Below are 27706 nucleotides of genomic sequence, written 5' to 3' on the forward strand. Positions count from 1 at the left end.
ATAATAAAGAGCAGAAGAACCATATGCTAATGATGAGCCAATTAAAGAGGGCGAGAGGCTCCTCTGAAAGCAGGCGGTGGCCGTGCTTCCGAAACAAGTGGGCGCACTGAGTCTGAGGAGCGTGGCAGGACACACGGGAGCGCGTGCTCCCCACGAGCAGAGCCCCGCGCTGCGCCGCCCTGCGCGAGGGCGAGCCGGCGCGGCCCCTTACCTCGGTGGTGGAAAGCACGGTGTCCTCATCCAGGCTTAGCACCGCGTCTGTAACTATGTTGTCGTAGGGTAGGAAGCGACTGCTCATCACCTGTGGGAATCCAAGGCAGGGAGAGAGAGGAAAAATCACTTGAAAGGCTTGTTTTCAAGGGAAATACTCTTTTGTTGCTCATTCTCATTTCCTTTCGTCTGAGGTGCAGTGACCGTCTCTATCTGAAGGAAATGATCCCTCAGCTCAGGAGTGAGGAAAGGTCATATTCAACACCCTAGAAGTCAACTTATATCCTGTACCTGAGGGATTGATTTCTGAGAGAGCCCTCGCTTTGGAGCGTGCTTCCTTCCTTACATGACAAACCATAACTGTGTGCACCGATACCCAGATGTACCCACAGTTTGTTTAGGGAGGATTTTCTCAGGTAGCTCAGATTGTCCCCTGGCCTCCTCCGGGGTATGAGGATCAAGAATAATGAAGTGCAGGGAGGGACTTTGTAGCCTCCATAAGGTTACACAGCTGGGAAGCTGATGAGCCCAGGATGTGTGTGCAGGGTTCTGTCTATTGATGGATGTTGCTAATGCAAAAAGCTACAACTTGGCTCTGTGCACGGCTGCGCTATCGACAGAGCTGCTGTCAAACAGAGCAGCTTCTCCCACCAGAAAAGGAGAATAAGCTGAAGAACATGAGGGAGCTGTATCAGGAATTATGTCGGTGTTGCTGCATCATTTTTGAAGTCACATTCTTAAGTGACATCATTATATGCATATGCAATCTACATGCACAACAGGCTTTTAAAAATTATGCCATGATAATTCTCAAAGCAGTAAGAAATACATAAGAGAAAGCAATCAAAGAGGTAAAAACAAGCAATGAGAATCCATATGGTTTCTCTATCAGACTAACTTGCACCTTTGGAGGACTGATGAATAGAAATAAGGACACAACACTGTTTTTTCCTTTCTCACTAGCTAGGAAAATAGCCCGAGTAGTTAATAGACTTTTTGCTTGTGTATACACAATAGGTAGGCTACGTATGTTTATCTTTTGACAGAAAGCTGTAGAATCACAGAATGGTTAAGGTTGGAAGGGACCTGTAGAGATCATCTAGTCCAACACCCCTGCGCAGGAAGAGACACCTAGAGCACATGGCATAGTGTGGCATCCAGGCCACCACAGGGTGGTTTGGAAGATCTCCAGAGAAGGAGACTTAGAAGGTGTCACTATTATTCTTTGAAGACATTTGTTCACTTTATTATGCCAAGAAAACACTAAAAAATCAGGCCACATAAGAGGAAACCACTGTGGAGACAGGGAGAAGGGATCTATGCCCAGAGAAAGCTTTGTCTTCCACACCCATTTGGTTCAGTGTGTCCTTCCGGAGAGCATCCCTTCATTCCTGTGAGAGAAAGGCCCTGGATGGGAGAAAAATTGACCTGGCAAGAGCTGAAGGTTGAGTTTGCTTAGGCAAAGCAGAGGAGGTGACTCTCAGGACTGGGGCTCCCATCCTAGCTCTTTACAGACTGTAAAATACAATTACCCATGGCTTTGTTTTTGTTATTAAAGATCCCTGTTGTAAAATGGGTGTGATAACATATCTTGATTTCATGGGGAAACAGTGAAGATTAGGCAAAGAGAGACCTCTGCAATCCCTTGGACAGAATAACTGTTTGCCAGTATGCTTTGGCCAATCTTGAGTATGAAAAGCATCTCTTTTGTACAACCTTTGCATTGTGCTGCTCTGGCTCTGCAAGCCTTGTCCAAACAAACAGCCTTTCTGCACAGGAAGCCATTTGGCATATGCTGGGATATTACAGAGAAGAAACTGTCCACTATAAACACACCTTTGTGTACTCAGGAGAGTCATTTGTAATCTAAATAGCACCTGGGCCAATTTCTACATACCCTGTCAAACTGGTCAAAGACTTTCTCCTCTATGTCACCTCTGCAAGCTTTCCAAAAAGACAGAAAAAAAAATCCCTAATGTCCCAAAAGCTCAGAAATTACTGGAGTCTTTCTCAACCACAGCTCTCCTAATACTGTTTACATGGCTAACTAAGGCAAGAGTCATTAGCTGCCAACTTAGCAGGGCCCTGGCTCTTCCTTTGTTAAGTCAGCTGGGGAAAAATGGCAAAGACAGGACTGTAAATTCCAAATAGGATTGTACAGCCCAGCAGCTAGAAAAGAAAGAGAGAGAGAAAGAAAGAGAGGAAGTGAGAAAGAGAGAGAGAAAGAAAGAGAGAGAAAAGAGAGAAAGTAAGAAAATCTTGCATCTGACAGCTCAGACTGAATGAATTCAATTGCATCACTATTTTTATGCACTTGCAGATAGACCGAAATCTCCCAAGATGGGTCAGTATTACCTGTTCTTGGGGGCACCCTTCAAAATTGAGTCCCACCTGTGAATCTCAGACTCACAGCATTAACTGCCACGCTGATGATCACTGAGCACACAAACCTCATGCATCAAACACAAATCCATGATCAAGCTGATACAAAGGGCCACATAAAAAAAAGCGAAGTTGGAAAATAAATTCTGGTCCCACTGGAGAATATATGTAATCTTTCATGATGCTCCTCTCCACCTACCTTGCTCTCTCCTTCAATGACTATGACAGGCACAGAAGTGGCAGGCCAGCGGTGTTTGGCTGGGAGGGGTTTATCACAATTCCATAACACAATAATCTGGAAAAGAACATTGGACCATGATCAGAGACCTTCGTGGCAAAGCAGTGCAAACCCTAAGGACTCAATCTCCAGGCAGAAATGTCAGATTCAAGTTGGGAATTTCAAAATCAACAGCATGATACAATCTGTATAAAAATAACACTTGTGACGGTAATTTCACCCATCCTGGCTGTATACAATATACATCCTCTAAATTGAACGTAGGTTGAACAGCAACTCAGGAAGTCTCTAGCCCAGGTCACAAGGATGTCACTGATTTACTTTGGCACTCACTAAAGGTTAAAGCACTTGTGACTCTCTGCTGCAAGAGGGTGCTCCTACTGAACTCCCTGGTGTTTGTTTGAGGGAAGCCAAAATCCTGGCACTGCTCAGACTAAGGACAGGAGGAGGAAGGAAGGTCACGTACAGGCCCTTGAGGCACAGACACTCCCTGTCTGCAGCACATACAATCCCGATCCTTAAATGCAGCTGCTGTTCTACCTGTCTCATGAAACAAATCCAAGGGGTTTAGTTACTGTCTCTGCTGCACTCACACTGTACTCAGAATCTCTTACTTTCCACACACACACACACACACACCACAAGCAGTAGACATCTCAGAGAAAAGAGACATCGGGAAGGAAACAGGGGTGGAAAATAGACTGGGAAGGCTTGAAGTCCATAGTTTCTTCGCTTTGGGGTAGTACTTTTGTCTCCAGGGTTACTGACATATAATAAATAGTGTTGCTTACCTGTGCACAGTACTGGGACTTGGCTACAGCAACCAGGAGTTTCAGCACAGGCTGAGATTGGGAAACCAGGGGAGTTACTGCATGGATTACGGCAGTGAATGTGGGAAGAGGCTTCAAACCTGAAGCAAAGAAACACTAGTTCAGTAAAGAAAAAATTGCCACATATAAGTAGAGATTAAAGGACTCCGAGATAGAAAAATAATCTATACTTAATGAAAACTACTTTGTTTAGCCAAACTTCTTTCCTCACGGTGGCTCTGCCTCTCTTCCAGGCTCTAGAGATATCTTCAAAGTTTCCAGAAGTTTGTTGTGTTTCCTCAGTCTCATTGCACCCTCTGCCAGATTTTACTTCTTTTTTGATGAATCCCCATCAACATTCATCTTCAGTTACCTCCTGAGCTGGTAATTCTGCTTGCATCCTTGTCTTCTATTCTGATATTTTTGTCTCGATATGTTTTCCTTTTCTGCCTAAAATAATACTTCCCACTTCCTTATACCCTTCATAACTGCTTTCAGTCTTATCTCCATTCATCTGTGTGGGGTCACAGTCATTTTTCATCAAAATTCCCACATAAATCTTCTTCTTTAACATGGTAACTGTGATTTTTTAGCAGGCGGGCAGTACATATCCACACAAGTGGGATGGTAAAGGCTGTGCCAAAAGTGGAAGCAGTCTGGTAAGCAGGAACACTTGAGACCGCAAGGCACATTTCCTTGCAGAACGCATCATTACGTCTCTGCTTCAGGAAAAAGCCATGGACCTATGTCCTGTTCAGTCCTTCCGGCAGGAGCCATATGAAGACACACAGGATGGGGAATAAATCCACACCAACTGCCCATTCCACTAATAAGTGTCAAGAATAAATTGCCTCTTATTTTCCAAGCACAAATTAAAAGAAAAAGAAAAAGAAAACTATTCCTTTTATGTCCTCTTGGGGCACAAACAGGTCTGCAACTTGGGCACTAGTTACTGATAACTGAAAACTATGAAGAAGCACAGATATTTTTTAAACAGTCTTTGCAGGTGAGAGGCACATGCATGTTGAGGAGTTAGAGAAAATCCTGTCTACAGTGGGCAAGGAAGACTGAAAAACACAATAAACCCAAGGTTCATCATTCCTTAACCAGAAATGAATGGTAAGTCCTTTGGCCCATGCCTCAGAGATCAACAGAGTACAGCAAGGATTCACTCACCGAGATTAGCATAGTAGTAAGGAAAGTCTCCCAGATATGAGGAATACTGTGGCAGTACAAATAACCCTCCAGGATGTTTGTTCCATATTAAGCTGTTACGTGATATGTGCTTAAATATTCTGTCCTGAATAATCTGGAAAAGAAAAGAGGAAAGGATTTTTAAATAGACTGTAGTAGCCACTGATCGAAGTGGCACAGACTCCAGCTCACTGGAATCATCACCCATTTTGTAAAAAGCAGCAATGCACAAATCAGCAGGCATTCCTGTTCAATCTCTCCTAAAATGACACTGACCCTGCACACTTCAGCGCCACTTCAGCAGCTCAGGCTCTGTGTAATAGGTTTCAAAGCACCTCATTAGTCTCTGTGGACATGTGGACCTTGCAATTCATTGCATTCCGTACTTAAAGTCAAACATTTTGCCTTTTAGAATAACTTACCAATTGTAATTCTGATTAGTTCATTGTCACCTGTATTACTCACAACTCATATAAGATAATGATTTGAGCATGGAAATACAAAGGTGGTGAGCATTACAAGAGCATTAAAAAACAAAGATTTTCAGCAGATTAGTATGCACTAATCATTCTTGCTTAATCGTAAAGGGTTATTAGTATTCAGACACATCACTGATTCCATGTCTCAGTTCTGTAACACTTCCTGTTGGATGAAATTATAAAAAAAAGAACTTTTGGCAACAATGATCTATGTAGCTATGTTCACAGAGGGCCACAAACATAGATTCATAGGCTTTTAAGACCAGAACAGATTGTCAGGTCATCTACTTTGTCATCTGGAATCCCACAAGCCACAAAAAAGCTGTACACTTATGTGTATTTATGAAACTAATTACAGTCAGTTCAGATCAGTTGCCAGTATGTATAGGTTCATACACCAGCGGGAGCTTTTTTTTTAAACTTGCAAAGGCACAACAAAACTCAAGGGCAGAAAGCTAAAACCGGACAAATTCAGCCTCCAATCAGAGGCAGATTTCTAAGTGTGAGGGTGATGAAACACCACCAATTTATCCAGAGGCCTGGTCCCAGCACTTGGTTCCCTCAAGCATCCAGCAGTGCACCGCAGAGCATCCCTGTTGATCAGTTTTCCTCGGGAAGCTCTGGGGAATTGCACTGCCCCTGTCACTTACAGCCCTTCATGCAGGAGGCAGAAGCCTTCAGGGCCAGGAAGGATCTTCCTGCCACCAATGAGCCTGTGATACACGGTTGGGTATGAACACACTGGGTTCTCTTGTTTTCCGTCTTAATATAAATGTATCTGGCTGAAACTTTTTAACTTTGAAGTGAGATTAAACGTGATCCCTAGCTCATTCTGCCCTTAAAATCTGCAGAACTACCAAAGGAATACGCCCTCAGAGTAGGTAAACCAAAAGCCAGCAAAAATACCCCAAATAACAAAACCCAGACCAGGGCAGTTGCTGGAGTCTAAGCAAGCTTGGAATAGCTACAAGCAGCTGAATTCCAGGACATTTGGTCAATACATTACATGAATAAATGTTGCCACAACCAGCGTTTTTTCCTGAAATTTTTGACTGCTGTGACAAAATGTACTAAATGCAAGTTACCATGAGCTAGTGAATCCAGAACTAGTGTTCATGTGTATCTGCTAACCTGGGGTAAATGAGAAGTGTTTGTGTGTTAGTATCATCTGAGGGGTGATCGTAGGGAGGATAGGACCACACTCTTCTCTGTGGTGGCCGGTGACAGGACGAGGGGTAACGGATGTAAGTTGAAACATAGGAAGTTTCATCTCCATGTGAGGAAGAACTTCTTTCCTGTGAGGGTGACAGAGCCCTGGAACAGGCTGCCCAGAGAGGCTGTGGAGTCTCCTTCTCTGGAGATCTTCCAAACCCGCCTGGATGCACCCTGTGACACGTGCTCTAGGTGTCCCTGCTGGAGCAGGGGTTGGACTAGATGATCTCTAGAGGTCCCTTCCAACTCTAAGCATTCTGTGATTAAATCTGCAGCCATACACTGTAGCTAATATGCAGTAATTTTCTCACCTTTCTAAGCCTGATATAACCTGCCTTTTTTTTTTTTTTTGGTGTGAGTGTGTGAGAATAATAGAGTTATGACCTCATTTCCATCACTGATAAGAGCATATCTGAATAGCTCTGTTTGGAAAGTTAAGTGTATCGCTTGTCACATCTCCTGTATGGTAGCAGTAGGGGGGAGAAGAAAAAGAAAAAAGAAAAAAAAGGAAAAAAGAAAAAAAAGAGAAAGGAAAAAAAGACAAAAAACGGAAATGGAAAGGGAAAGGGACGACTGCTGTTTTTCTATCTGCAAGTTATGCTGCTAAATAAACACAGAACCTAGAAAGTCCGTATTTTCGAGTGTTTACCACACAACCTAAATATTACAGCTCTTTCCTCCTGTTTTCTCAGAACTGGGGCACAATCAGATAAGGAGAAGTCTGTGAATTTACATGGTCAGGAGGTTTCCACAGAGGGCAGAGCTCTCCCGCCAACGTGGCTGCAGAGGAGACCCTTGGCTCCGCGCGGGACGGCCCCGGCGCGCCGCGGGCGACGGCAGCTCTAGCGCGGAGCAGCCCTGATGCCCGCGATCGAGGCGGCCTCCGCTGCACCCGGGCAGACCCATCTCCCCAAGACTCCTGCGCACCAGGCTGGGGAGCTGAGCCCCGCAATAAATCACTGTTAACGAACAGGAGATTAATTTAGCACGCTCCTGGTCAGCATAAGGAATGTAGCTGTCCATAATGACAGAGGAGAAAAGACAAGCTGGAAGGAGGAGAGCAGGGAAGGAAAAAAAAAAGATAATATGGAGGCCTAATCAATTAAAATTCCAAGTGTGTAATGTTACGCATGCTGCAGAGGCAGATAGTAGCTCTACTGCGTCTCCAGTGATGAGGCAACAGGGAAGTTTAATGAGAGAAAGGACAGAAAGAAAGGGTTAGGAGCTCTGACTGTATCTCCCTTTCTCTTGGAGTTCATTAATGATACAATGTCCCCACATGTTAAGTCTGCCTTTAAAAAGTCCATAAGAAGCAGCCTTAATCATTGCTGCTACTTAGTACGCTCCAGTGAAGCATCAAGCACCTCTTGCCTATCCTTCGTGCTTTCCTTCTGCATTCCTCTTTCTGAGGTGAAGACTGAGTATCCTGCAAGAGATTTAGGCAACTTTGGGTTGTTTTTAGCAAAGATCCAAGTGGAAAATGTGCAGAGTAGGATACAGTGTGTGTTGGGAAGGCACTTGCTGCAGCCCGTCGCTCTTCGTCTCCCACTTACCAGCCTGTGGCAGACCCTAAACCAAACTACATGTCCCAGGCCATTCCTCAGCACCGAGACAGGGTTTGAGTTTGAAACTCAAAACTTTGAGTTTGAACTTTGAGTCTGAGTTTGAAATTCAGGCAATGAACTGTTTGGCCCAGGCCCCTGAACGCTCTAAAAAGGACTTTAGATTCTGACTTGGTGTTATAACAGGTATTCAGGATAAAAGTGAGAGCAGAGACATGAAAACTTTGCAGCCACCTGAGCTGGTGAAGGATTTTTCCCTACTAACACCTATAGCTGGACAAGTCATAGCACTGCAGTCAGAAGACAGGTTGATGTCTTATTCTGCTGATATTTAGCACCATGAGAACATGGTGATACTACAGTGTTACAAGAGAATATGGATAAAATTCACCAGAAAAATAGTCCTGCTGGGAATTTACTTTACTTTTAAAGAGGATATGCTACTAACAGCCTTATGACATCAAGAACCACTCTCAATTGTTTTATTTATTTCTTAAGGAAAGTGACTCAAATGAGTTGAAATGTCAAATAAGTATCTGTTTATATGAACAGAACCCCTCTTAATCATCTTAGCAATGTTGAGAGTCCTGAACTAAAAAACAAAAATCCTCAAAACAAAATCACCCTCGCAAACAAAGAAAAGCCCAGACACAACTTCAATAACAAGCCTGCGCTCCTTGGTTGGTTTCATTAAATGAAAACTTCCAGGATATTTAGGATATTTTCTGTTTTCTCTTCAACTTTTCCTCACCTAGTGGAAACTGCAGGTTCCTCATTGCTTGGCTGGTGGTTTTGCTGCTTCACCCCAGTGAAAATGAGCCTGTTTGTTTGTGTGGAAGCTTGGTGTGACAGCAGAGCTTGGGAATGGCAGGTAACATCCACATGGATGTCCCCAGGATGGCAAGGAGAGGCAGGGAGGAAGAATGGGCTGTCCTCTTCTCTGTGCGCTCCTCAACAATAACGGTGCAAGCAGGGCCGGGGCAGGGATGCCCATAGCATGAGGCACCCTGGTTGCCTCAAAGGGCACTTCTACAGGAATAAAATAGACTTGGGGAAGGTAAGTCCTGGCCCAGGCCTTCCAGCTAGTTAGTCTGATTCTGCCATGGTTTGGAGCTCTGATAATTAGCACTACCTCTTCAGAGCTCACAGAGAGCCTGAGGATGCAGAGCAGTTACCAACAGGCAGCAGGGATGGGGCCATCCTCTTCTCAGAGGGGAGGACAGCATCACATGGGAGCACGGACAGTGATGCCAGGGGCTTGGGAAATGCTCTTTGGCTGCTTCTCCCCACTAGCACAGACGAAACCTAAGGGATATCTGGTAGCAGCTGCATGTAGATCAGCCATGGGCAACCTGCACTGCAGGCCAACAGGCAGCAGCTCTCACCCGCAGCTTTCAGGGCAAAGCAAGCACAGCAGGCAACACGGAGCTTTGCAACCGTGCACAAAGACAGATGCAATTGCAGAAGCATTAGCATAAGACGAATACATTTGCACCTACAAAGTGAAGCACTTATGGTGGTAAAAGTGTGTCAAAAATTCATGTGCAAAATTGCGGAACAATTAGAAGCAAAACCTGCTTTTGAAATTGTAGCCTGGGCCCTACTTCTAAAGAGTCTTTCATCTCTCCTCTGTCACTGAGTTCAGAAAAGATTCTCTCTGCATTTGAGATCATCTGTCTCACTGCTTAATAGAAGCCTAATTATGATTGTTTCTTAATATTTCATAGGGATGACCAGGACTTTCCCTTACCCTGTGTGTAAAGATAAGACTCAGTGATTTACCAGTTCCTCTTTTCCTTCGGCCAGACCAACAGCCCCATCAAAGGGCATCAAAATGTTAAGGGATGGTAGAAAAGGAGATTTAAAGTAATTTTTTTTCCTCAAATGAATTCTATAAAGGTTTCTTACAGAATTGTGTTCATTATCACTGACAAGAATAGTGATTCATAAGCCATAAAGCCTTGTGAAGGCAAGATCACACATGACAACTTTTCCACATGTCAGATAGCTCCCATTTTTCACTAGGTCCGTTTTCTAACACAGATTCCAATAATGACAAAAGTATTTCTTTAGGGCAGAAAAGCTATCAAGATGCCACATTTTTTTTTCCAGTGACCAATCCCTCATCATGAAAGCCAAGGTCTGACGCGGTCGAGAGCAGGATGGGTTGGACAGTGAGGAAGCCCAGGCAATGTTTACTCACCTCTAGTGTAGTCAATACAATCTTCTCAACTGAAGAAAAATAAGCCTCCCACAAGAACTGTGTCTGCTGTCTAAGTGCTAGGATTTTATCCTGATGGATAGACCTGATTGTAGAAGGAATCTGCAATACAAGATGGAAGATAGTCATTAGCTTCAGAAAACACTGCAACCTCATCAAATTAATACCAAGCCACATGGACTGGGCTCCCCAGCGCTCCCTCTCGCAGCAGGTAAACCAGCAGGAAAAGCCCTGATGGGAAGGGAATTACACACAGTCCTTCAGGATCTCTGGTACTGGCCAACTATAGAATATAAGAAAACTTCACTTCTCTTTTCTTTTAGGATTTGGTGGTTTCTATGGCAGCAGAAGCTGCCTCTCCCTTGCTCCTCTCCCGCGAGCGGTGACACGGCACAGCAAGGGGCTCCTCAATAAATCCCTCACGCACGAAGCTTGTCATGGACCGGCAGTTTAACAAACTGGTACCTGCAGGACTTGAGAGACCAACAATAATCTCCACTCTCCAAGCATATTAAAGGGATGGGGGATTGCATTTACCACAGCATGGCCACGCTAAGTGCCTCGAGGTGAACACAGCAACATCGGAAGCACGGCTCCGTTTCTGGGGAGCCTGCGGATCAAACTGCATTTTATTAATTATTGTGGGTGGCAGGAACAGCACCTCCCACCACACCAGCTATTCCTAAGGGAGAAAAACGCTTCTTTCTTCCTCTCTCTGTTAAAGCAGCTCTTCAATTCGAGAGTCAGTTGTTTTACCAATGAAAACCAAGGAGGCCTATGCAACGCTGATTAAAAACCTAGCTGTATCAGGCCCACTGATAACACCACAAAGGCACCTGGGCTGTTTTTCTCATTTATGTTCATTTCTTCTAGGAATGAGGAGCTGTGCTTTTGCACCTCCTTTTTGGGGACTTCAAATTAGGCCACCTTGTTCTCAGTGACTCATTTCTCGCCCATCTTACACCTCGGCGCTAGCTGTGAAAGCAAACTGCTTTCCTGGGTTGCTTTCTGCCAAATCCTCCTCACTGCACAGCTTACCTGCAACCCGGCACTTCCCCTTCGCCTGAGCACAACTCACTTTGTTTATTCTTCAGTGTTCAGAGTGAGATCTGGCAATGACTACTATTTGGTTCCATAGGCTCCGGAATGAAACGGTTTCAGAGGAAAAATTCCTCTGAGGAAACACGGAAATTTTAATCATTTGCATGTAATGCATTTCCTTAGGAATCAGTGATTTTTTCCTTTACAACATTGCTTGCCTGCCGGTCCGGACAGAGCTTCCAGCAGGACGTCAGCTTCACGGAGCCCTGCAGCATCAGATGTGATAATCCCCATTCTCTAAGACCTTAATCTAATACACTCATTAACTCCCTTACAGAATTTGAGCCATAGCACAGGAAGGGCTGCTGCAAGGTGGAACAAGAGAAAATGGTCAAAGGGAGAATCATTCCCTTGCTGCAACCCTTCTGTGTCGGGATGTAAAATATATATAGGGGTGGTGATCAGTGGCACAGAGTCTACTTGGAGGCCTGTGGTTAGCGGTGCATCCCGGGGGTCAATCCTCAGTCCAGTCCTGTTCAAACGATTCATCAGTGACCTGGAGGAAGGCACAGAGTGCTCCCTCAGCAAGTTTGCTGATGATATCAAACAGTGAGGGTGACAGAGCACTGGAACGGGTTTCCCAGAGAGGTTGTGGAGTCTCCTTCTCTGGAGATCTTCAAAACCCGCTTGGATGCAGTCCTGTGCCACGTGCTCTAGATGACCCTGCATGTGCAGGGGGGTTGGACTAGATGATCTCTAGAGCTCCCTTCCAACCTTAAGCCTTCTATGATTCTATAATATTCACTGCAAAGCAAGCAGGAAACGCTGAAGTTAAAACAAGCACTAGTGCATGTTTTTCTACCAATTACCTCATTATTCCAGATTAGAACACAATTGTATCAAATTTTATCTTTCGGGATGAGTATTCTTTCGTTTCATCATTTTTAGAGCCAGAGTCCACTAAGTGCAGGGATGCTGAATGTTATCTGTATCTGCTGTCCATGGACATTCATAAATCAGATACACCCATGATCATTATCAACAACAAACACAAAACCAAAAGCACTTTGCAGTGGTAATATGGCATTTTCCCCCAGAATTAAACATTTCGTGGCATGACATGCAACCTCACATGTATATGCATATGTGTATGGATAGGATAGAAAACCAGGGCTCCTTCCCAGCTATGCTTTTGGAATGCGAAGGCTGTTCTGGCCATGAAGGTTCCTGCAAGAAGTTCTTATTGCACAGGCCATGGTATATGCCAAGGTGAAAAAAAAAGCCTTGCTCTGTTGCAATAGCTGGAAAGAAAAATCAGGGCTCCCGTTTTAACTGCATTTGCCTATTAGTTATTAATCTGCTTGTCCACAAAGACAGGTGGGGAAAATGATGTATTAATACTAATCTGACAGGATTACACTGGAATTATTAGAGCTGGATGACGTCTTAATAAAAGGTCATTTCAATAATAAGGAAGGGGAGGGAGGAAAAAATCATGGAACACAAATAACTGCAGAGAGGCTGGATTAAGCTTTCCTAGTGCTATGATGAGGGGAATATGCAAATAAAAACATCTGAGCTGCTCTAAAACAGGAAATGAAAAACTGTAACATAACAAAACCGTTTCCCAGAGCAGACATTCAGGCCCTCTGCCAGCTCTTTAAAAACACTGTTAATAATGGTGCAGTAGCTGTTCAGCATGGAAGCAGCTGGGGAGAGAACGATGGCGTGTTACAGGAAAGCATGAAGATCAGCAAATTATTATTATTTGAAGAGTGAAATAATTTTGCTCACAAAAAAAAATGCTGTCCACAGAAGCAAAAAAAATCAAATGTCCCTTTTATATTTGCAGCTTGTTACTCATTAGTGACTATAGGTAGTCCTTCAGCAGGATTGCTAGGCCAGCTTTTCACAAATATTTATGTCTTTAGACAAGTAAATAGGCATCTAATGAGATTTTCAAGGAACTTCATATTTGGGGAGCCAGGACATCTGCACCTCGAGGGCTTCTCTCCATAGCTGACAATAGCTTGTCACTTTGGGAATGAGCTGAACTCCACAAAAACCCAAACTCTCTTCTCGGGAAGGGGGAGGCAATCCATGTGCAGCAGCTACTGTGTTCACAACTCCTACCCTAACTTAGCTCAGTCTGCAAAATCTACTTTTTGTAACAAAAAAAGTTTGAAATATCCTGCCTTTTACCTACTAATATCAACATGCCTTCGAGAGGACAGGAAGAACATCCGTGCAACCAAGGTGGAAATTTATATATTCGGGATCACACAGATCTCTTGGACCTCAGCCTAACACTGTGTGATGGCCTTCCAATAAATGCTACTCTGGGGAAAGCAATTTTTCAATAATGTTTCCTGATTCAATTTCTCCACATACTTTAAAAAGATGTAGTTAGACTATAAAAACTGTTAGGAAAAAGATAAAAAGCCCACAGAATTTAGCAACAAAAATAGATGCTGCAGGAATCACAGCATTTCCAATTTCTCAGCTCACTTTTGTTCCATGATCTCAATGAAATTAACAATTGATACGAGCATTGCTCCAGAAAGAAATGTTATGTGATTCAGATATCATTAAAGAGATTGGCACTACTACTCATAAAAGTGTAGCGTATTAACCCTCCCTCTTGAGGAAATACCTGCTTTCCTGAGGAATCCTTGTGGGACCTGCCAGGCAGCCAGGCAGCACTGGCAATGTCCCCCAAGAACAAGGTACTTCTGAAGCATGAGAATAGAGAGGGGCTTCAAGTGTTTTGTGTTTTATGATAGCATCTGCTTCCAGACCACCTTGTCTCAGAGAGGTGCTGCTCCAGACACTAAAGGAAATTCTGTGCTCTTAAAATAAATAAATAAATAAACAAAGTATCCCCCATTTAGGAATGTGGCCTAGACCTTCAGGTCAAACAGTGGATGATGTCACGTTAAATGAGCTCATAGCCAGTGGGCCACAGACAGTCCTTTCATGACAGTTTTTTTTTTACAGCCCTGACCTTTCGGATTCATCTTCCCCGTCCATTTAGATGGGCAGCAGCAATAACCAGCAGATCGGCTGAAGGCCACAGCCTTTTCCTTACCTGTAATAACAATCTCTCATCCCCGATGACGGCAGCTTGGTTCCAATCAATCACCTCCGAGAAGGGCAGCTCCCACCCGTTGCTGAGCATCACGGGGACGCAGGCAGCCTGCACACAGAGCCACGTTACAGGGGATCCAGCCCTACTGCACACTCTGAGGTCCACACCAAGGCAATTACTGTAATTTTCTGCAGCACTTTTGACCCAGCTCTCATGAAAAGCAATCACAAAGAAAGACAATATGGCAAAGAACACCAGGAGCTCGAGTCGACAGCACAGCAGCCCAGATTTTTACGGCTTTCCTTTCTACTCTTACTCACTGCCAAGGCAGGTTTTGCAGGCAGTGGCAACTGAAAGCCTGTGCTTATGCTGATGGACTAGGATAGAACCGGTGAAGTTCTATAAATATAACATTGGAGAATTTATATAATAAAAAATGATGGCCTTTCTTGCTGCTTTGTGAACCATTCAGCAGGGAGATAATTCCCTGAATTTTTATAATATGCTGCAAGACAACGCTATAGAAAATGTATGTCATACTTAATTCTAGAGCATTTTTTTTTCTTCTGTAAGGGAGAAGTTCCTAACCCATTTGACAGCACTTCTCCAATTGGAAGCAATTGCAAAACTTGCCTGTCGTCACTGGAAATGTGTCTACAATAAATAATTGCTTTCTGTTAAGCAAACAAACAAACAAAGAAAAAGCATGTACTGTTAACATGCATTTCTCAACCATACAATTCATCTATTTTATCTCATCTTTTATGAGCTGTGCAAGTTCCTCTGCACAGAGGGCAATGTAGTGAATATTCAGTAAATAGTTTGGTATTTCTGTAAATGATTGCTCCCATATCTGGTCAGCTGGATCTGAACACAGGATCCAGACTGAAAGCCCGTTGAAGACAGACTCCTCTCCATTACTGGAGGATTGGTATCAAGCCTGTGCTCTGGTTCAATTTATTTTGGGCCAAATCAAGCCTAAGTAAGTGCTCTGCGTCTGATCCACACTGGGGTCCAAAGGATGCAAGAGAGAGGAACTTTCAGGCCGCTGCACAGGCCTTTGTAACGTGTATTACGCACAGGATCCGAGACTAGTCAGGTCTCTGTATATAAGCAATGCCTCTAATGTGTAAAGAACTGTGATCTTCTGTAAAGAAATTACATTACTGCATGAAAAAAAGCCAAAGAGAAAACATTTAGCAATGTCGTTCCATGTTTAAAGCATTCTGCTAGCGTGAATTATGTCTCTCAGCATGCCCAGGGAGAGAGAAATTTGGAATTCATCCTAACCGGTGCAAACTGCTGCTAGTGTGGTAAGGACACCCACCACCCCTGCATTTTAGCATCACCATTAGGAAGCCCTCCAAGTTCTGCAGAAGGATGCACCCACCACTGCTTTCCTCTCCTGAGGCCACCTACCTAATGGAAGCTGTGTGACCTGTGCTGACCTTGGGCCCAGTCAAGGAAGAGCACTCAGCGAGTGCTTTTTAGAGGATCTCAAATCACCCTGCTACTTCCTCCAAAGAGGCTGGAGAAGACACTACACTACAGAGACCATTAATCTCCTGAGCGAGACAGTCCAGAACTTGGATGTCTGATGTGATAGTAGGGGTGGGACTCAGTGGCCAAACACAAGCACCTAGTGGGATTTGAGATGTTCTAGGGAACTGCTCTGCTGGTGGCAGTCAGTGGCGGGCTGGTAGCAGAAACCTGACCTCCACGCTGCCAAGCTTCACTGCCACAGGGACTCAGGAGCTGCTTCGCTCTAAACCTCTGGTGCTGGCCAAAAGCAAAAAAGGGAGGGCCATCAACTGAAATAATAGTTTTATATTGGGAAGCAGATCTTGTGTGCTGTCCTGGACACAGTCCAGAACACCATAAGCCATGCAAGACCACCCTACATCAACCTTCTGCTTCATGCCATGCCTCCAAGGTGGGGCTTTAGGGGCACCAGGCCACTCTCTGCATGGTCAGCATGCAGCATCACAAGACAGACAGGACATAGGCAGGTCCAGTTTGGCTATGTGAAAACAAAAAGCTATTTTTGGTGCCCCAGGGTTTACTCAGGGAGGTCAGTGCCTCCCATGGGAAGCCTCACAGCTTTACAAAACACTGCTCTAAACCAGCCCAACCTCAAAGCCCCACTGCAACTGGGGAAACCCTTTTCCTGGAGGTAACACAACTCAGCGCTCCGAGGAGCTCAGCCCCTCCTGGGAAGAAGCTGCCAATTGCTCCACACGTCTGAATAGAGGCTTTTGCAAAGTGGATTACGGTCGGCTAGGGAAATGAAGCAGGTTTCCCTCCTCCCCGGCCCCCGCGCCAGCCAGCGGAGCCGCAAACCCGCCTCTTACCTGCAAGGCTTCCAGAAACCTGAACGAGCCCAGCCTGCGGCCACGGGGAACCAGACAGAAAGTGGCATTGTGCAGCATTTCACGGTAATCATACCTAACAAGGACAGGGGAGAAGAGGGAAAATTCAATTAGCGGGGAGTCCTGGGGTAACCGCGCATGAAAACGCAAACAGCTGCTGAGACACATCTGGATAACATCATCTCTGAGGAAGGCCACTCGCCATCAGGTTAACTAGCTGTGTGCGTGTGTGTGTACACACACATGTGTGTCTGCCATTTCTCACACTCCTTTTTGTTCATCCCAAGGAGCAAACAATATGGGAAAAAAAAGTTGCAGAAAGCAGCCACAAAAACAGAAGGAAAATAGTGATTTTGCCTGAACGATAATCTCTCTTCTCTGTGTAAGTAGGTGAGCACGAGTGCGCGACAATAAACTTACATTAAATCTTTCTATATCCTAAGTGCTGTCATGGCAATTCTTTGAAGCCGACTGCTATTCAGATTTAGGCAAAGTCATGCACAGCTGTGCTCATTCCTGCCGAGAGGTTTGTAAAAAGCAAACACATACTCAGACCTTGCCATACAAAGCCCTGCTTATCCACCAGGCATTACCGAAGGGGGCGGCCGCTTACGGCACCGCGCTTGGTGCTTGGGATGTGCGGCGAGAGCAAGAGGGATAAACTGCTTTGCCAGGCCAATTTTGGCAATTAACCAGGCAGTGGCAACGACCCCTGCTCTTCTGAATGAAACCTCTGCGCTAGACACCCCTGGGGTTTTGCTGATGCCATCAATCACTTCAGAACCATTTACCAAAAACACGTATCAAACGCTAACAGTTTCCAGCCAGTTATTAGCTTATTAGCAGCTATTGTACTTCTGGCAAACGCATGGCCCTGGAAATGGCACCGACCTCCTGGGCCAGCGCTGTTCCGGACAAAAGCATCGACGTTAAATATCCCTCTTTGCTGAACTTGCCTGGACTCTGGAGACAGACGCTATTTTGACAGTAACTTGTGGCACGGAAATTTTCTAGCACTAATAATCTAATTCAATCATAGCTGGCAGGCACAGGGAATTTCTCGTGTATGTGCATACATGTATATACATGTACATGATTACATTTTGTATGTGACAAAGTCCAGAACCACATTTATAATCTCACAGAGGCCAGACAGATGGGAGTAAGCCAATTTTCAATTATAAGCGCCGTCTTTAGGCAAAGACATCTTGCAAAGGCCCATTTGCTTAAACAAGCGTGTATAGCTGATTTGCACAAGAAAAGGTCACTGTGAATGGATTAAGATTATCTCCACTGAGAGTAAAATAAAAACCCTCGTTGCATTAATTAAAACTACAAAACAGACTTCAAAGTAGGCTCCTTTAAAAATCAGCTCTCGACTCTGGTTAAATAAAATATATATATTCCATACGTGCAGCAGCAGTTTCTTTTTCTCAGCGTGCAGTATTGACTGGCAGCGCAGCGGCGGCTCAGCAGCCAGCGGTGACACAGCCAGCGGACGGAGAGCGTTCGGAAGCGGGAGCACAGGGGAAAAGGAGGCTGCAGTTTTAAAGCCTTCCTTTCTTCACACACAGAGAGGTCCAAGCCTCACCGCTTTCCTTGCATACTATGACAGCAAATTTTAATAAATACCAGGAATAGAATACCCCGTAGGGCTCGTATGCACCACCCAGAAGGCTCCCGTCATTAGCTTGCTGAAAATGTAAAATCCTGTTAACAGCCTGGAAGGCCACACTACCACAGAGCGTCCGCGGCGCGACCGGCACACAAAGAGGCAGAGCATGAGGCCGGCAGAAGCCAGGCCCACATATGCCACCGGCTTCTTACACTGAGCACCTTTCCCTTCATATCTGATTTGCTGGCATTAGGGTAGTTTTTCAAAGGAGGGGAGGGATGAAAAGAGGATTTTGTTGACCATTTCCCAGCTTAAAACCAGTTGGTACCTTGCTCCTGTTTGTGCTTTTTAAAGCTTAACCTGTGATTTATTGCTTAGCTCAGGAATAGCAGGGTCCATGGTCATCAAGCAATTTATCTACATCACACGCACACAGTGAGCCGCATCGTAGCCTTGAGGCAGGGCACAACATTCCCGCTCAGGGCAGGAGGACCCCCCAGCTGCAAGAGGCGCAGAACCCGCGCAGAGCCACATCCATGACGAGCTCCAAGCCACGCTTAATGAGTCGCACCCGGGATGCTTTCCACGAGCAAACCTCACTGCAGCATCAACTTAATTGTTTTAAGGTGGCTCAGCACAAGCTCCGAGAGCGGTGCTGAAGGAGTCATTTTGAATTTAATCCCCTGCAGGTAACACTCTGCGATTACTCATCTTTTTTCCTTTGAAATCCTTAAGCACAATGTGCTAATTTTACTTCTGCTAGTTCCTGGGTAGTAGGGAAAGCCATGTGGGTAACACTGATTTAACCCAAAGATAGAATCTAGCCCCACACGCTTAAATACGAGTTTGGAAATGCATTTCACACAACCCCTGGAGATGGACACGAAGATGGAAATATCTCTGTCTGTTGTAAGGGAGTCTTTGAAATGTAAGGCAGCTTTTATGGTGGAAATGTTTTATATGAACAGAATAGTATTTACAGTAGTCTTTTGCAGAGACCCTTCATGCTTTCTTCGTGTTGCCACGCACCATTCGGACGGGACACCAGCCACCGAAGTGTCCTATGGCAAAATCCCTTTGCAAACCCAGGTACTGCACGGAGCTCGGGTTTGATCCCTGCCTAGTCCGGAGGAGACCTCTGGGAGGCAGTGGAGTGTTATAACCCCTCTCCCAGCCGGCCAAGGTGCCTAACGCAACAGAGGAAAATAGTCAAGCGCTTAACAGAGGTTCTTCTACCTCTTCCTTCTTCTTTTCCAGCCCTAGAAATGGGCAGATGTACCTGTTTCAGCAGCACTCAGCATCGTGGGAAGACCTGCTTACACCGCTGCGGTTTCTCCCACACACTAGGAGCCACAGAGGCTGCTGGAAACAAGAGCACAGAGGGAACTCAAAGCTCCCGTCCCTCCGCACGGAGCGGGGAGGTTTTATTAACTTTCAGGCCTCCTTCCATAATGATTAAATGCACCATGTTTGCAGCTAATACCTTTTCAGGTAGCATAAACAAATAGCTCCCTTTGTAATCAATTCTAATTTATTCACACTTTAATTGAAATATCCCCTCCCTGCTACCACCCATAGCTGAGAAAACATTGTACATCCCCATCTATCATGCAGGTGTAAACACTAAAATGCTGTGTGGGCAATTACCAGAGAAGAAATGCTGCTCAGCAAAATGCTCTTACAATTTTAACTCCTTGATCCAGCACATTGCTTCTGTCTGTCCCCTTCTTTTCTTTTTTTTTCTTGCTTTTTTTCTTTTTTTGATGTGCCGACCTTGTCAATCAGCCCTGGGATTAGGCAGCTGCTTGGAATTCCTGGTCCTCTGTTATCCTCGGGAGCCCGGGCCGGCTGCGGAGGCTCTGCAGTGGCTAATCAGCCATGCCAAACATTCCTGCTTGCAGCTTAAGCACTTCCCCATGTCACTACACTTAAGAGATTATCAACTACCCTGGGAAACATTTTCACTACTGATTTTTTTGTATAAATTTTTTTTTCCCCCCATCACCATCCTCACCTTACTGATTGAAAAGAGGTCTCAGACAGAGGCCACGCTGTTTTAGACCAGCACACATGTCTAGCTATTCACAATGGTACTTCATCCAGGTATATGCCACCTGTCCTGTAGAAATCATAAAGCAATGTACATATCTGCTCAGGTAACTCTCGAGCACCCACCACCATCTCCAGTTCCCAGATGGAGGCCTGGAGACAGGGATGCCTGGTTGCTGCTCAGGTAGCGAGGCAGACCCTGGGAACAGCCAGGGCAGTGCCCTGACCTGCCTCCCGTCACACTCCATGAACTGCACACTGAGAAGCAGCCAGCTTCATCTCCACCAAAATTCAGATGGAAACACAGGAGCAGAACACATAAGAAGGGCTTAGCCCAGCAGGGTGTATTTTAGGAGCGCCACACATAATCCATCTTTTGGAAGACGCTGGAGCTCATCTTTGGCAGGGAGCATCAGCACATACCGCCGTGGATGTCAGATGGGACGAGAGCTGTTTTTTGGTTCCCAAGCCAAAAATTGCTGTGGTATGAGACCAAATATGTCCAGGGCTGCCCCTCTGAATGTGCAAGCCCATGACCTCGCACTGCATCTTCCCAAAGTGCCTCCATCAGTTCAAGTGCTACAGCTGAGACATTAAACACACACTATATTAGCAAGGCTAAAAGGCAGAGTGTTTCCTAGTTTTCCAGTATGTTAAGTTTCAGCTAATAACCAATCAGCCAGCTTTCCATGTATAAATTCCTAATGCAGACGGCTCTGAACTATTGGCTGGAGAGGCTGAGAAGAAACTCGTTTGGTCACATGGAGTGTCTCACTGCTTGGTTTCCATTAAGGTATCTTGGCTTTTAAATTCACTGTCAAGTAAAAGTTGGCGCTGAAAGCACCAAGTGAGCAATGGCCCCTGTGGAAAACCTGAGTGCTCGGCGGTGCCTCGGGCGGAGAGCTCCGCGGACTCCCGCTCGCCGGACTCCACTGCCCCATGGAAGGAATCAGAAAGTTTGGAGGTGCAAAAACATAATTGGAAAACTTTTTTTTTTGTTTTTTTTTTTTTTTCCCGTGCTTAAAGGGCTAATTGATTTCACAGGTGTTTAATTATCATTTGCTGTGAGATAATACCTTGTAGTGCCATAAAAAATGGATTTAATTTTCGAGTGCTTGCAAAACCACTGCCAAAGCCAAGCTAGAGCTAAGCTAGATAATTATTCTATAAATCAAACACACTGCCTCCTTTCTTTGAAATTTTTAATACTTGGCTATAATGATATCTGACGACCTTGAAACTAACATAAAAAGGATTTTCTTGCCAAGTGCTGAAAGGCAGCCGATGGAGCACCTCGTTCAGCCCAGTTCATTACCGGCAAAGCCCCTGCTCCACGTCCAGAAGCTGCCGAGGTGCAAGTACAGCAGGGTGTTCAAGAAGAAACAGGGTTCTTGGTACAGAGCTACCGGACGAGTACGGTTAGGAGGACGAGCTAAGACTCAGAACGGTGCTAACTCATGGAAATGCTGCAAAACTCCTCTAGGACTGGAAATGAAACGGTGGAAACATTCGGCAACTAATGTCAAGGTGCAAACATCTTCTCCTTTCTGTGTAAAGAGTTCTTCTTTCAGCTCAGAACGGTAGTCAGGAAAGAAATGAAAAAGAAAAAGAAGATACACCTTTCACTTTAATAGGCTGATAAAAATATAAACCATACTGGTGAAAGGCTTTTGCCAGCCATGGAAACCTAAATCACCTCCAAAGTCCTCAGTGGCATCATGGTGGTACTCTGTCCACTCACAAATCACACAGAGAAATGTTTGGGTACATAAGCCATTAAGTCAAGGTATGTGCTAACAGACAAAATATGTTTTAAGGCTTTTTCAGCACATGACATTTTGTCTAAATACGCGGGCAGCAGGCCCTGCAAATCGACCCGAGGGGAAGTCCGTGAGGAAGCAGGAGAGCTGCTGAGCCCCTCCACGGACGCCGGTGCAGCACCATGGCCTGTGCATGCTCCTGGTGGGGAAGCCTCGCGGACGCTCACACTCGCCTGCACGATGCATGCACAAGACCGCACACACGCAGAACACGAGCGCAAGGTGCTAAACAGAACTAACCCCCTTGCTACCCCGCTTTGAAGTGACCTCCTCTGAATCCTCTTTGCCAGCAGCGTGCGTGCCTGGCACTAATCACCTCGCAAGCGGCTTGAACCAACCAACTTAAAGATAAGACCAACATGTTAAGATTACCTGGGAGTTCAAGGCATGGCCAGGTAGGCAGCTTCTCTCCAGCAGAACTCCTTTAACAATAAGTTATGCCTCATGCTTTGCATCGTTACGGTGCCTCTGCCTTGCCTTTTCCTGGAGATCACAAAAGTCTTTTGAATATTTTAACATAAGGCCTGTCGGTGCGCGAACAAAGCGGCGTTTCCACCTCGCTGATGGGGAAGGTGCCTCGGAGCCCCGCGGCGCGGCAAAACTGCAGAAGGGCTGCACAGCTCCCAGCCCCGGGCTCGGCTCCAGCTCCTGAGCCGAGAGCCGGTACTTTGCATAAAAAAATACAGAATTAAGTTAAAAGTGGTACCTAGCCCTCTGCAGTGCGCTCTGGCATTTTAACAGACGATTCTCAAAATGGGGTATATTTTAGCCCCCCAACTAATCTAACACCAAACAGTCCAACCGTTCAGCTGTGAATGTCCTTGGACTTTCCTCTGCCAAGTCGGGGTTCTTATTGATTTCTTCTCTTATTTAGAAAGAAAAAGAACCCTACAACTGGAATTTTAGTTATTAAAGCATCGGTTTGGATTAAAGACCCAAACAAAGAAAAAATCCATACCGCATTCTCGGAACAAAGAAACAAATTTCAGCTCATCTGCCACCTACTCTAATTTTGAGATTACAGGACATACCTGAAAGCCTCAGAGTACAGAGAAATAAAAGACTTATTGTGAGATCTCTCACCTGTCAACACCTGCAAGCTCTGAATCCAATGACTCCCTGCTGCCTGTCAAAAAAAAAACCTTCCAAATCTTTCTTAATTATTTTAAATAGCTCTTTATTGAAAACTGAAGGTAAAAAAATGCTAAAGAGGATCAGTTTTCTAGAGTTTCATGCTGCAATATCTGGGGTTACTGAATGTTTAAACTGAAGTAGAAGGAGAAATGCCAGATAACATGAAAAGCCCTGTACATTAGAAGAGGGTTAAAATCAGCATTTTGTGGCCATCTAAGTCATGGTCCACCAGAGTTTACTGCACTCTGCCATAGGGAGCACTGGTCCTAAGCTCTCCTAAGCTGCCTATAAGATTTGGATTTTTGCAGGATACTAGAGAAACCACAAAACACTGGAGGTTGAATTACAAGGGGTGAATTACAAGGGGGCATTTCTATTCATGCTTTGAGTGTCTGGTGAGCTCTTTACCGAATGGTTTAAAATAGTCCTTATGAAGCTTATCAGTTTTTCCCATTACGGCTATCAAGCTCCTAAGCGACTTGTCGGCCTCTTTAAAAGTTACAGTTCTCTAGATGCAACATCTAAAAATGGAAAGCAAAGATAATGTGCAATACTGGGCCCAATTATGCCAGAGTTCATTTCTATGAATGACTAGATTTGTTTCAAACAACAAAAAAAGAGGGCTTTTATGCAAGGACTGCTGGCAAAGCCATGCACTGTCTAGCCTTGCTGACCCAAAATGTGATCACTCTTGGAGAAAAAAAACATTCAGCAAATCCATGGAACAGCTCTGAATGAAAGGGCCAGGCGATTTATCCGAACCCAGAAGGAGTCAGCTGTAAGAACACAACAGATCCAGATACCTCAGTATTTTAGTTGTTTTAGTTCTCATATACCCATTATACCAGGATCTTGAGCATTTCTATCTCTGTTTTAAAAACAAGGTTAAGCAACCTCAAAAGTAGGCCAGGACACAAATTGGGGATGGGGAATAAAGCCACAAACTCTCCCTGTTTCAACAGCTCAGCTCTGAATTCGAGGGTGAAACCCCAGCCTGGCTGTTGCAAGGGGGAGCTTCCCTGACCGCTCGAAGGGAATTTCAGCAACCCTCAGCAGCGCCCGAATCCTCTTTGCACTGAAACCACCTCCTCCCGCGCTTGAAAAAATCTCAGCTGGCAGTTTTCTTTCTGTAGCTGCTATTGACTTCAGTCAGAGCCCCAAATCAATGCATTTATTTATACACCTGGTGACTGCCAGCCTTTGGATTCCACCCCAGAGCGTTTAGGGAAGAGCGGTGGTGTTTGAAGAGGCAGGCCAAGCTCATGCAGCTCTTTTCCTATTTATTCACTTCATCCACACTCTCCTTATTCTGCTTTCAGTCCTAAGCAAAGAGCCATCACATCCCAGCTCAGCTCCGGTTAGGAAATGCTAGAAATCCTATACTGGGAACTGCGGGAGTGATGTGGATATTTGCAGGGGGGAGCAAAAATCATTGCAAATAGGGACTGTGGTTTTGAAGCCAGCTGCCAAGGGGTAGAGGCCATCATAAGGTTTCAAAAGACAAGATTTGCAAATCTGGTCAGCAATTCAGATTAAGATATTAAATTAGAGACTGTGACAGCAGGCACTTCTGAACTTAATGAGGACTTACTGCTGCAGTAGTGAGTGAAGAAGTGCTAACTGGAAGGGCAGGAAACTCAGGGAATTTATTTCTCATTGTAGTCAACAGTGACTGTTATATATATGTAGATGTATATATGTATAAAAGCAGGAGATAGCAAGAGGAAATACCTAAGTGGAGCAATGTTTGTTTTTTACTAATACCTTCCACTTCTGTTCTTGGGTTGGTAGCACAAAGGAAAATCAGACCGTGCCAGGTGCAATTTCAAAACTATGACTGTGCTCCAAAGAGTGCCCAGGTAAAATGCACCCTGCCACTCAGTAGATCTGTTCCTTTCCTGCACTGACTTACTTCTGCTGACTACAGTAAAGCAAAAGTTAAGTTTTCTGTTATTTGCTCTTCTCAGCAAAAAGGCAGTTAGAGCAAGAGAGCAGGTCCGTGGCATCTCTATGTCATTGAGTCTTCTTTAGTACAGGGCTCCCTTTTCTCTCCTGACACACAGTAAAAAACAATGCGAGCCCCATGCGATTTAAAGTAAGTTTAAAATTTGCATCTGGCTTTTATTAGGTTGCTTATCGTTACTCATAACACCTTTTATAGGGTTGTTTATGCAACTCCAGTGGTTTTCACTTAACATTACATCCAATCGGGACAACTATATTCAAGTTAATAGAGCTGCAGAGAGTCTTACCCACACTCCTCATGGTGACAGAGGGGCATGTTAGGTTCCAGTCTGAATGTGCAAGACCCGTATGTAAAACTCAGGTGCACGTCTGCATCCATGTACCCAGACACACGTGCTCTGCACTGTCCAAAAAGTAATTTCATCTGGAAAGCTGTGAGACTTGCACATCCTCCTCCTGCCTGAGCCCCTCCTGACACATGAAGAACCTCACCTGTTACTTCACCAGGGAAATCTTAGACTTGCAGGTCTGGTAGCCACAACCTCAGTAAGAGACAAAGAGGTTAAGCAAGAAGAAACAAGGAGGTTAAGCAGATCTCAGAACAGGCACCTTCCTTCAGCAGCACCTCGAATCCCACTTGGATGTGTCAGCACTTTCTGCCGGCATCGGAGGCTAAAAAGGAGCAGCCTTGGAGCAGGTTTCTGGAACGTCCTCATGCAGTGCAGCCGCCTTTTACGGACAGTTTAAGAGACTATAAAACTCCAGAAACCAAATTCCACTGTAATGCTTGGCATCTGAGACGGGACTTTTCCCTTAGCAAGCAGCAGTTCTGAGGATTTTAAGCAGCAGTTCTGCGGTGGACAAGGAACTCAAGGCTGTTACAAAAGAGTGAATGAATCCCGAGACATACTGATCATGGAGTACAAACAGAGAAGAAATTTTGCCTCTCTATCCACACTCAGTGACAGAGACACTGGGATACATTTAGTGCTAACACACTACAATTTCAGAAGGACATCGAATAACCGAACACAAAGAAAAGAGACAGAAAAGTTATTTAAGGAACTGGAGTAAATGCCCTACTGGGAGAGGCTTAAAGACCTCAGCCTGTTTCGCTTATCAGAGAAAAGAGTAAGCAGAGACTTGATTACAGCACATAAGTATCTCCATGGGGAGTAAAAGAAAGGGAACTGAGAGATCTTTAATCTACCAAGGAAGGGCGAAATGAGAATCAAAAGATGGAAGTTAAAGCCAAACAAATATCAACAGAAATCTGCGCAAAGTTCTCAGCATTGAGGGCATTTTAACCATTGAAACCAACTGCGACGAGATGGTGGCTTCTCCATTAAGGGATCTCTTCAAATCAAAGGCGAATGCTTTTCTGGAGGAACTGCTATAATTCAACCCAATTTACCGGACTCACTACAGGGTAAACGGCTGACACAGAATGGGCTGCAATATGTAGGAGATCAGACACAGTAATCTGACGGCCCATCTGGCCTGCCATTTTCTATAAAAGCTGCTCGTACCCGTCTGTTTTCTGACTGCCAAGAGCACAAAACCACTTCCTCCCATATTTTAACAGGCAAACTTCATCATATTAGATTATTACTGAAACGCCCAGGGACAGTGTCTTCTGATAAGCACCTCCCTGTGCTACTCTGATAGATCTACTACAGTAACAGTAATAACAGCCCCTCCGTAAGACTAAACAAGAACAGCTAAATTCAATAACAAAGAACCTTTACGATTTTTGTTACTTTAAACTCACAGACCTGAATGAAATCAAGAATGAATTATTTCATTAATGGGACAGCTTATAAAACAGCTGTTTTTATATACAAAACCTCATTACATTTCTCTAGATATCAACTGGTTTCATCCCTATAAAACTCTTTATGGGACTCTTTCACAGGGATGATCATCAGGGTCAAAATATCAGATGGAAAGGTGCACTCCATGATTATCATTAGGGTAAAACTAACAGCGGCATCCATAAACTCACAGGGAAAGAGGGGGAAAATGGGGGAAAAAAATAAACTCATTTGTTTATGATTGTGCTAGAGTGACAATTTTAAAATGGTTACTTTTAAATAGATTTATGAAATCCTCCTGAGTTCATCTGCAGGCACTGGGCAAGAAGAGATAAAATTGGAAACCGAGGGACTTGGAAAGTCATTAGGACGATGAGGTTTTCCTATGCAGACTACTTTGCTTTCTTTCCCCTACCTCTTTCAAAAGTTTATGATGTCTGTCTAGTAGTCCAGCCAGTTTTTCCACTAAAATGTACTGAGCCCTTTATAATTTACTGGGGAACA

The 27706-nt window shown here is 44.7% G+C and overlaps 1 protein-coding gene across 1 annotated transcript in view; it reads right to left on the reverse strand.

Moving 5' to 3' along the window:
• Nucleotides 1-27706, reverse strand: part of EXT1 (exostosin glycosyltransferase 1) — a 156317-nt gene that overhangs the window by 8983 nt on the left and 119628 nt on the right. Inside the window, exons 2-8 of the mRNA XM_088533295.1 lie at nucleotides 16788-16881; nucleotides 14437-14544; nucleotides 10290-10409; nucleotides 4816-4948; nucleotides 3622-3740; nucleotides 2792-2887; nucleotides 212-301 (exon numbers count right to left, since the gene is read on the reverse strand). Of these exons, the coding sequence (XP_088389421.1) occupies nucleotides 212-301; nucleotides 2792-2887; nucleotides 3622-3740; nucleotides 4816-4948; nucleotides 10290-10409; nucleotides 14437-14544; nucleotides 16788-16881 (760 nt within the window). The remainder of the gene's footprint in view (nucleotides 1-211; nucleotides 302-2791; nucleotides 2888-3621; nucleotides 3741-4815; nucleotides 4949-10289; nucleotides 10410-14436; nucleotides 14545-16787; nucleotides 16882-27706) is intronic.

This window comes from Tinamus guttatus, unplaced genomic scaffold (genome assembly GCF_059628265.1).
Source record: "Tinamus guttatus ecotype Peru unplaced genomic scaffold, ASM5962826v1 Tinamus_guttatus_pri_ptg000492l, whole genome shotgun sequence".
Lineage (NCBI taxonomy): Eukaryota > Metazoa > Chordata > Aves > Tinamiformes > Tinamidae > Tinamus > Tinamus guttatus.